The sequence below is a fragment of the Crocodylus porosus genome, unplaced genomic scaffold, assembly GCF_001723895.1.
Source record: "Crocodylus porosus isolate Cpor-Errol unplaced genomic scaffold, CroPor_comp1, whole genome shotgun sequence".
NCBI classification, from domain to species: domain Eukaryota; kingdom Metazoa; phylum Chordata; order Crocodylia; family Crocodylidae; genus Crocodylus; species Crocodylus porosus.
The window spans coordinates 395,292-406,902 of NW_017728909.1; the positions used below are offsets into that span (position 1 = coordinate 395,292).

Below are 11,611 nucleotides of genomic sequence, written 5' to 3' on the forward strand. Positions count from 1 at the left end.
TCAGCTTATTGTGTAAATATTATTATATGATCCTCCTCGCTTTATCTTTCTAAAGCTATCTGAAGGTATTTTCTACATCTACATAATTACGACACTCAATCCCCAGTAAAGAGTTGGGAGCATATAAAATTTGATTCCTTAATCATCATCAATTACTAACTGACTTCAATGGGAGTGATGATACCTCACACAATTTAGGAGAGACTCAGCATTCAGGAGGATTACTAAATTCAGGTATCTCACTGCTCCCAATATTATATTTAGAAGTTACCATATTGATTGCAAGGCAAATAGGCATTGCTACTACATTGAAACCTAATGTTGACATAGAGAAATCTCACTGGCAATTACCTGTAAGATGCACTGATAACTGTACAATATACCAACTGCCTAGAAATAGTAATTGCAAGTTTCTCTTTAGGAGGTATTAAGATCAATTTTTTTCTTTCTTGTTAATTTGTACCTTCTGCAATGATTTCCTGTAAAGTCAGTAAACACGATAGGTGTTATGTAAGAATGCAAATGACAGGAAATGTCTACAAACCTTGATATGATCCATCATAAGCTGCTTCTGTGCATATAGAAGAGAACAGTCTGGACACTTGAAAACAGACACCTTCTGGTTTTCAATGTGTTGATCAAAGTGGCGATACAGCAATGGTTGCAGGGTAAACACAGTGTCACACATAGAACATTTATATATTATTCTAAAAACAGAAGAAGTTCAGTAAGTAAGGTCAGTAAATAAGGTCAGTTATTTATCATTTATTAGCAGGAGTCACTAAATTAACTTGATTCTCATCAACATCCACCCTGCGTAAAAAAACCCATTAAATATTAAACTACAATTAATTCAAGAATAATGAAAAGTAAAGCTACACTTAAAAAAAAAATCAGATGATCATAGAATAACAGAAGAACTGCCATTTACTGGGTCAGACAATAAGTCCATCTTGCCCAGTACCCTGTGTCACAGTGGCAGAGAGTAGATGCTGAAAGGGAGAGTGAACTGGGTATGACCAGGGTTTTTTCCATTGTTCTTCTCATACTTGCAGCCTCCAGTAACTTACTTACAAAAACAAATGCTTTTACAAGTTTTTCCAAATGAATAATATCTTTAGTTAATTCATATTATAATTAAAGGGCTACCTGCCCTTAGGAGTTAAAAGCTACAGCATTTTGATGGGGGCTGCTGAACTGACCAGAATTGCACACATACTTTAAACAGGGTTTAGTTTTGGCACTAATATAGTTTCTTGACCTATTAGTCCGACTCCCCCACCTCTCAAAATTTAGAATTCCAGAGAAAGATGTTGTATTTTGCTACTTAAAACGTGTACGAACTCTACCAGGTTCTCTGCAACAGACTGAGAAACAAATAGAGGCACAAAATAATTCTACTGTTGGAAACACTAAAAAAAATGTCTTCTTAATGGCAGCTAGATCAACTTCCATGTTGGAAAAGAATAAAGACTAACTACCAACAAAAGCATGGTATGAAGAATCAGCTGATGATTAAGAAATATATATATATTACTAGCAAATTGCCTGTCAAGAATGACGGTGGGGGGGTAGGGGCAGGTGGGGACAGAACGCCATGCGCCACCACCCCGCACCACCACTACCTCCCAGGAGCTGGGGCGAGGGGAGGAAGCTTGCACGTGGTGCCTGCCGCTGCCAGCCACTGGGCTGTCCTGCCGCTGCTCTGTGTCCGGCTGCATGCCAACTCCCCCTCCCCACCGCTCCACTTCTGGCCCCACAACACCCCCCTCCAGCCCTGCATCCAGCCATCTGTCTGTATGGAATACTCTGACTGGTTGTTTCAGTAAGCACTGTGATTGGACAGACACACAGACAGATAGATTAAGCCTGTTATATTTATTTATTTTATATATATATATAAATATATATATATAGAGAGAGAGAGAGAATAAACACCTATATTTGTATTTACACACACCCATACACACACACATATATCTATATATATTAATCCAGATATAAAAATGGTGATGAAGTTGGTAAATAACAAAAGGCAAAATGACTAAGAGTAGCAAAAGACTGTCATAGCATAGTTACTAAAAATGAGGCAAAATGAGGACAAAATATATCTCAAGATTAAGAAAGAGTTATTATTTAACTTGAACATATGTATAGTTTTAGCACAGTTTGGTCTTTCTCAAGCCCCTGACTAATAACTTGCAGAAAGTGGTCAGTGGTGTCCCTCAGGGGTCCATGCTTGGACCGGTGCTTTCAACATTTTTACCAATGATTTGGATGGGGGAGTAAAAAGCTCGCTGGCCAAGTTCGCGGGCGACACCAAGTTATGGGGCAGTGTGGTCATGTCAGAAGAAGCTCTGCCCCCGTTCTGCCCCATTTGTTACTCTGCATTCAGCTCCCTACTCGGTGGTCCCTGCCTGACCTCCTGCTCTGTCTTCTGATTCCTGCTGGACCTGCTGCCTGTCCTCTCCTAAGCCAACTTGTGGCACTTGTTGCACTCATGTTGCAAGCCAGCCACCCCGAATTAGGTATTGCTTTAGGAGCAATATTTTTCAGAGAAGCATTGGGCATAGGCTGCGTATTTTGAAAGGAGTGTGATGATCCTTCTGCTAGGACTTCAAACACCCAGAAGTTCCTTCCACTCCTATGGCCACAATTGAACACTCCTGTGGCCTGTGGGCTGCCAGTTGGATAGTTCTGGATTAGAAAACACTTCTACAGGATGGCTGAGATAGGGAAGATCCTGCCTAGACCAATGGATTGGATTAAATGACCTCCTGAGGTCCATCCCAACCCTACTTTTCTAGGATTCTATCGTTATGCCCTCAAGCACCGTTTGCTTTTGGAAAAATCCTGTTTGTTAAAATGCTGAATATTCTCATTACCCATCTTTCTGTATCTCACTCTTTTGTATCAACCCTCTGCAGTTTTTTATTTGTACTTTACACAACCCTTTCTGATATCCCACTAAGCAAACATCTCCTATAAAAATATTATGGCAAAGAGTTCCACAGGCCATCTGCATGCTCAGACAGTAGATGACAAAGGGAAGTAGGGAATTATTTTAGCATCCATTGGATTATAACGAGTGTGCAAAAATATGAGAGATGTTGACATTTAAGGGGAACTGGTGCATTATTTTTTGGTATCTCAGAATTTCCCCAAATATGGCCATGACCATCCTCCTTTTCTGTTTCCAGTTATACACTGAGGGGCACTGATCTATCACCAGGAAGAACTCCTTTTGTAATTTCCACGATGACTCTACAGGAAACAAACTAACTTCATGTAACACCGAGTGTCAGGATTTCAGATCAAAACTCCCAAGAGCTTTGCTTAGTAAAAATTTCATAAAGACATTCAAAACAAAGCAACAGCCTCTCTCCTGATGTCATCATTGTTCTGTGCTCTTTTTTCACTGAGTCCTGCATGATGTAGTGAGTATTTGCCAGAAAGTAGCTGGAGTTCCCTGGCATTATTCAATCTCAAACCCTTCTAACATTTCTTTTTTAATTTTAATCACAACTATCCAATGTTTATAAATATTCAGTTAAATCTTACTGGCACTTAACGATTGTATTTTGTTTCTCAGCTATTGGAAGAACGAGCTTGAAAGGCAAATTCCACTCAGAGCAGCTGAACTGAGTACAGGAGAGACATCCAAGGAAGAGGCATCTTCCCCTGGCCAAAGTACTACTTTGGATGTGACTCATGAGTATTATCTAGGTCCTGAGGATGCAACAACTTCTGTCACTATAATGCATCCAGAAGGGAAGGGAGAATCAAAGAATTCACTCCTGCCCTCTGACACATAGGAACTGCCAGCTAACTCTGTGCTGGCCACAATCCCAACTCAACAGAACTGGAACAGCTAAAAGTAATTTAAAAGGGTATTATTTTACTCACAGCATTCTGCATCTTAGTGTGAGAAAATGCTGTGTTACTTACTTGAATTTATTTGTGCACATAAAAAGTTTAATTTTTTTTATAGCTTTATATCTGTATAAATAACAAGAACAGAGATGGCCCAAACTCAGTTGTATCTTCTGCCTTGATTCTGTCTCTGACTATACTGTTTTCTACTAGTACAGGGTTTTTTTTTAAATATACAAAGACCTGAAAATGTTTTACAAAGATAATCAGCATTGGCAATCCCTCCCTCAATTTGAGGATGATTTCTACTATGGCTCACTGATAGATCAAAGCTGATATGATAACTGTAACTGGGAAAAGAGGCATAGGAAAAAGATACACATCGGCTGCATCCACAAAATGCTTTCCTCTAATTAGATTACTCTAATGCGCAGTAAAGCACCACTCCTTACCCGTGAGCAACATAGATGGTTCTCAACTCCTAATACCCATCTCTAGTCACCAGATTACACAGCTAGCAACAAAGGAGAAAAGTATAAAGTGACATCATTCTAACTCAGTAAATTTTGAGTCAGAAAGTAGCAGAAGTGGTAAACACTCAAAGCTAATTTGATTGTATGGATGTACTTTTTCAGATCACAGCTATAATTTTGCATATAAAAATCATACATAACAGAATGTAGAAAAACCGCTTTGTTGCCTAGGGTAGCAAGGCTTTTTTGTGATATATTTTATTGGCCTGGCTTCATAGTAGGGAGAACTGTTTGACAAGCTTCTGGGCATCAGGTACCTTTCTTCAGGTGTATGCCCAAAAGCTTGTTCAGTCGCTTTTTCATCTGTACCAATCTGTACCAATGAAAGATACCACAAAAAATCCTTCCCTCTTAGGCATTTACTGGATCATCACAGCTTTGACAACAGCCCAACAGCATCTAAGTCTGTGACTCGACAGTCGATGTTGGTAAGAGGTGTTTAAGGCTCCCAGTCTGTAACCTGACCATGGCAGGACTGTTTAAATTATCAAATGAATAATGTTAGTAGCAATAGTCTAAAATTTGCTTTGGCTTCTATTCTTTTGTATTGAATTTAAAGAAAATTAATCCTTAAGTAACCATCTTTGATGGAGCAGCTCAATTCTCATTAGTGATAAGAGCTGGTATTGATAAGAGAAATTAATCTGCTAGAGAAAATTTACAGACCATGTCAGAGTACCATGTTACTGATTAAAATCTGTTTCAAATGTCAATTTCTAAATATTTGTATCATCTAAATAAACTTTGAAATTATTGGTTATTCTGTGTTCATAGACATGCATAAACTTCCTAATATAAATCCAAATTCTTTAGATGTCTATTTTCAGACTAGGGTATATTCATTTAAATCAATACAGGCATTCTTTACTGTATACTGTACCTCCAACTGTATCCAATACATTATGAAGTATTTTCTTCAGGCCTAGATTGACAATAATAGAAATGTAACACTGAACAAGTTTGCATGGGAATCATTCAACTGATGCGTGTTAATCTTGGAGGTCTCAAGCTCCAAATCACATATATGCTTGTGGTATGTTCAGTCAGGAGCTAAATGTCTGTAGCCCCAATTCAGCAAGACACATGAATCGTTCAGCTAAAGACAGTGAATCAGGATCTTCATACCCGGGAATATTTTACCACATATATTATGTGCTAATGAATACACACATGTGCACACACATAATCCAATAGCTAATTATCCACACTTCTTTCCATCTGTAACAATCTGGTCAATAGAAATGCTAAGATTTTTCTTAGAACAAATGAAAACAAAGGGAGATACCTACACATTATGTTAACAGAAAATCAGTATCTTAGAGGCACTACCACTAAGATGTGTTTTCCCCCTTCCTAGAATTTAAACTTTTGAAGTAAATGATACATGTGAGATAATCCATTATCCTGCGTACTAATAGTATAAAGTTATTAATAACTTGAGTGTAGAAACATGAATTTCTTTAAGATCTAAAAGGAGATTAGCAATTAGAAACCTAACTGCTGTTTCTCAGATCTCTCACTGCTTACTAGAAAGAAATCACACAGGAGCTTCTTTACCACATAAAACAAACTGAGCTATCCCTGATGAGAGAAGTGAAAAACACTTAAAGTGAGAAAGCCCTCCTCTCTTCATTAAAATAATCTCCTGTGTACCCATCAGTAGACATTAGACTTCATTTAGTTTTTATAAAACAGGTTAAAAAGAAATATAAAAATAATTTCTTATTTACCATATCTATTTTGAGCAACAGACATTAGTAATACAAATATAGATCATGCAGTTCTGATCAATGCCAAGGCTACATAGCAGTTTACCCACTGCTACCCACTGACCGAGCTACACTTGGTCTTGGAAAGCAGATAGCCTGCGTCAACAGCGACTTCTCCTCATGTTCTAAAGAACAATTCATATACCCTAGGTAGGGTCAAAACTTCTCTCCATATTGAAGTTTGATTTTGGTAAGAAACAAAAACAAAACCCCAGTGCACCTGAAAATCCTTTTCAGAACTTGTGCCCACGCCGGCTGTTCCTATGGTTGCTGCCTTAGCTCATCCGACCCTCTCATCAAGCTTGCTATTTCACATCCCTATGAGATCAAAACCCTATAAGGACAACCCTAACCTGAAGCCTGTTTAACCTCCTTTTCCCATTTTCTTCAGCAAGACAAGAGTCCTCAACCAATTCCTGGGGGTATGTGGCTTTAGCACCTTTGTTCAGGATAAGCTGCGAACTATTTCAGGGCAGTCTACACACAGCTTTCTTTTCTGAGGTCCTGCTGGGCATTTCATGAATTCCAGAGGAGATACAAGATCTCCACTTCTCTAAACAGCCAACAAAATAGAACAACCCAAATGCCTTAATCTGTGAACTCTCTAAAACATGTATTTTCAAACAATTTATCCAGTTCCTAGAGACCTTCTGGCTTCCTCCCAAGGAAGGCAATAAACTGTAAATCACAAAAGCCGTATTAATGATGGCAGTAGCAGTAGAAGAGGTTTCTCATCTTTTAACCCAATATCCCAGTGCTTAGGTCCCTGAGCGGGAAGACCCAGGCTCTAGGCTCAGCACCTGGAAGGAGTTAGGACCTACATCTCCTAACCTACAGCAAAGTGCCATGGGGTGGGTAGGGGCAAAAACACCTTCCAACCCTACCCCTCCCTGCTAGCCCAAAGGGAAGCCAAAAAGGGAAGATTTGTGAGGCCAAGAAGAGTATAAAGTACACCAGATGGATTTTATCTTAAGGAGACAGGCCCTGCTCTGGATGAGAAGGTGCCTTTGGTTCTAGCCCCTGATTTTGTCCCTTCAGGTGTCTCTCCATTTTATAAATATACTCACTGGATAAAATGTGCACCTAGTGAGAGAGCTCTCACTCCACTCAGTGCAGGGTGCTAATCATGGCTCTTCTTGCAAATAACACTTCAGGGACATGCCATTTTTACTTGAATCCAAGATGCAGTTTTTTCCCTATTTAACATGGGGGAAAAAAGCCTCTCAGCTTGGACTTGAGTGGAGGGTGGGGAGGGATGGCAGCAGGTGGCTGACCTGGGACCTCCAAAGGAGGCAGGTAGCAGTGGGAACAAGTGCCAGAGGGTGCAAGTACTGTGATGGGAAGCAAGCAACAGGTAAGAGGGATGGGGGGGGGAGGGCTAGGCAGCGGGTGGCAAGGTGCAGGAGAGGCAGGGGTCAGACTGTTTGACTCTCCCTCCCGCTTCACCCTGGTTTCCACATCACAGGCATGGCGGGGATGAATTTAAGGTGAACTTCCAATAATTACATTCTATACTTGGAAAATTATAACACATTTATAAATATTCCATGTGTAGAATCTATCTACTGGGGGTTTGTTTGAAATTCAAAGCCATTTTGGATTTGGGTAAATACAGTATATGCTTTACTGGTTAGATTAGTATCACAACAGAACAGATGTTGCCAGAACAGATCCTACTCAGAAAGGTGAGACATGAGGCAAAGGGGTATTAGGACCTAAAATACATATAAATGCATATAAATGGCTATAAATATCACTTATGCTACTAACTTTATCCATGTATGTACCATGTGCCTGCCTAAACGGAGGCAGAATTTGGGCCCAAGTGACTACGCAGCAAATGAATTTTACGCACTGAGCGTTCAATTAAACTGCCATTCAAGTGAAGAGGGAAACCCATTGACATAAATGATGTAGGATCATCCAAAGCCAACTGAATGGTCAGTCAGCTTATCAGACTTACACTGTAATGGGAACAAATCTGCCTGGGAAATTTCTATATCTGTGCTGAGTCACACTGAAGTCAGCAGGTCTATGAAAGAGAATAATGATCCATGAAGGCTGATTCAACGGCAGGATTTCAGACTTGATCTGCTCCTGATAGAACTTGTTAAGCAAAGGCAAAAGGCCTCCCCTATTCCAGTGGCGATGATGGGAATGTTTATTTGGGTGCTTTAAATATGGATTATGGGATAACATTTTTCAGAGGGTCTAAGGGATTCAGCAACCTCAGTGCAATTTTTAAACTGACTCAGGCACCAAGGGCCTGATTTTTATTTTAAAGGTGTTTAGATACTTACAGAGAGGCAGACAGGTATCCAGTGCGATTTTTAAAAGCATCTTGGGGCCAAACTTCTTACAGCCTTTGAAAAACTCACCAGGCATCATTAACCACCTAAATAAGTAATTTAGTGTCAGGGATGACAAATTTGTTTCTCCTCTACTTTGGTATCAACGTAAATTAACCCAAAGAAAAGCATTATGCTTTAAAATACTAAATGGGACAGGATCAAAGCTTTAAAATATACATGAAGGTGTGTAATGCACTAATCCTCTATTATGCCTTCTTGGGGGTTTTTGAGCCCGTCAAGTGGCTGTATCAACATGTGCGCTTTACTGCAGAGTAGACTAATTAGCTACACAGTAAAGCATCACCATCTATGCATGCACTGGTATTAGGGTGCAATAAAGTAATTAACTCTGTTGTAAGATAGTACTGCTGGGGACAGTACCATCTTAAATTGAATAAATTAACTACACTGAGGGCATGTCTACATGTGCGGATTTAATCCAGGTAGCCTAATTTAAGGTGCATTTAGGATATGTGTCTACACATGTGCCCTTAATGTGCCTTAAAAATGGCAATTTAAGGCTATTCAAGCCTAAATCTGATACCTGCATAAAGCAGGTATCAAATTTATGCAGGAACAGCTAAATCATTTTAGCAAACATGCAGATGTGCTAATGTGCATTAATGCTGTATTTGTCCACGGATTTGGGACTAACTTTAGTTGGTCCGTGCACCCACGTTAACGTGCATTCGTGCATGCATGTGTAGACACATGCTTAAATCACCTTAATACACATTCAGCCAATGCACATTAAGTTTAGGCGTGTGTAAAAGCACATGTAGACATGCCCTGAAATGCACGTGTAGACGCTGACTAGGGGTGTAAATTGTATCTGGTCACCCACCCAGCTAGAGGCCTGGTCTGCCCTGACTCAAATTACTGCTGTCCTGTGCCCATGTGTAGATGCTGGAATAGGAGAAGGGTTCTGTGGTACAAATAAGGCTGGAGTGATGTTGTACCCATAATAATCCAGAAAGTATACGAGAGGCAAAACATTTTTTGATGATATCTTTCAAAAGCATTTTGGTGTCAAACTTCTTACAGCTTTTGAAAAACCCACTAGGCATCATTAACCACCTAAATAAGTAGCTTAATTTTGGAGGTGGGAAGAGATGTTAGACAAGCTTTCAGGTACAAACTGCCCTTCTTTATGGTAAAAAGCATTTTTCTGGGATTGACAAGATTTGTTGCCCAAGTCTTCATGTACTGAGAGTGTGCAGCTCCCAGTAACTTTCCTTCAGAATTGCATTTAACATTTCTCAATAAAACAGGACCTTAGAACTCAGTTTCTATCTCTGTCACACTTTTTAAATACCCTTAGTAAAGACCCCTAACTTCTCCTGCTGTTAAATGGAAACTGTTCTGTTATTTCACAAAGGAGCTGTTATGCATCAGAAAATGGCACATGCAAATATAAATTAGGGCTGCATACACAGATTCAGACAATCTGTGAGAATTCTACCAGGTTTGTTCTCGTGGCAGAAAAACTTACAGAGAGCCAAATGTACAGACCTTTGAGTACTGAGCCCTGAAGAGTAGAGAGTTTGCAGTGCTCATACTGTGCAGCTAGGGGGGCAAAGGGTATTGTGCACACATCTCACTGTGCTCTGCAGGCTCCTTTAGTCTGCTTGGCAACAGATGACAGCACTACATAGGGCAGCCCCAACTCGCTAAACCAGATGGCCCACGGTCAGCCAATGTTATCATCTTGTACAAACATCTGTTCTCCCAGGAGAAGCTCTCTTAGAAGTGATATAATTCTGGTTGTGCCCAGGTTATTTTTCTCTTGGAGTGATCATTTTATTTTGGGAGAAAATGCCTGAACATCTGTACACTCATAATTTCTCCTGGTAGACCAGCAACTCCCCTAGGAGAAACTGAATGTCTGTACAAGGCTGTGCTTCTGCCTTGACCTTAAGTGGCAGGGTTAGAAAAGATTTAACTCATGCAACTGCAGCTGGAATTTTCTTCTTGCTGCTGGCTTGAATATCCTGTGAGGGTGCAAACTGAGCTCAGCTTTCCCAGAAGTTCTGGTTACCAGTGACAATAAACTAGGTAGAAAAGAGAGAGGGAAGACATCATGCCCATGGGAAAAAACTAAAACAAAATACATCCTATCAAATTTTTGCCTACCTAGTTAGGACAGCTTTTGGGTCACAGCAATTCTTCCCTGACGGAGTAGCACAAGATGAATGAATTGGGGACAGATAGAATTTGTGAGACTACAACTGCCACAAGAGACTTTCAAAAGCCCTGTGACCAAGAGAGACCATAAGAGCAATGCCTCTGGAGTCCTCTAACCTAGTGCAAGTTAAAGCATTTAGCAGATGTTTTATGGGTTTTGAGGGAGCTGGCAGGGGTCATCTCGGAGCCCTTGGCCTGGCTGTATGAGCATTTGTGGTCATCTGGCCAGATGCCAGGGGATTGGAAACTGGCTAATGTGGTCCCAGTTTTCAAGAAAGGGAGGATGGAGGACCCAGGTAACTATAGGCCTGTAAGCCTCACCTCAGTGCTCGGGAAGATCTTGGAGAGAATCATTAAGGAGCACATCTGTGGGGGGCCTGCAGGGGAGATCATGCTCAGGGGCAATCGGCATGGGTTCACCAAAGGCAGGTCCTGCCTGACCAACCTGGTTGCCTTTTATGACCAGGTGACTAAATCCTTGGATGATGGTGTCGCCGTGGACATAGTCTTTCTAGGCTTTAAGTAGGCCTTTGACACTGTCTCTCAGCCCAATCTCATCAATAAATTAAGCGACTGTGGCATTGATGGGTAAAAAACTGGCTGATGGGATGCACCCAGAGAGTAGTGATGGATGGGTTGTACTCAATCTGGCGAGATGTGAGCAGTGGAGTACCCCGGGGCTCAGTCCTCAGGCCTGCACTGTTTAACATCTTCATCATCAACTTGGATGAGGGGGTAGAAAGCACACTGTCCAAGTTTGCTGATGACACTAAGATGTGGGGTGAGGTGGACACACTTGAAGGGAGAGAGAGGCTGCAAATAGATTTAGACAGACTACAAAAGTGGGCAGATGAGAATAGGATGGGGTTCAACGTAGATAAATGCAGGGTGCTGCACCTTG

At 40.7% G+C, this 11,611-nt stretch overlaps 1 protein-coding gene across 9 annotated transcripts in view; it reads right to left on the bottom strand.

Annotated features, from left to right (window-relative positions):
- ZNF532 (zinc finger protein 532) overlaps positions 1–11,611 on the bottom strand; it is an 88,956-nt gene that overhangs the window by 27,141 nt on the left and 50,204 nt on the right. For all 9 annotated transcript variants that reach the window (XR_002100341.1, XM_019531737.1, XM_019531734.1 and 6 more), the window contains one exon: positions 545–707. Coding sequence is in view for 8 of the 9 variants with exons in the window: in XM_019531737.1 (XP_019387282.1) it covers positions 545–707 (163 nt within the window). In the remaining variant the exon portion in view is untranslated. The remainder of the gene's footprint in view (positions 1–544; positions 708–11,611) is intronic.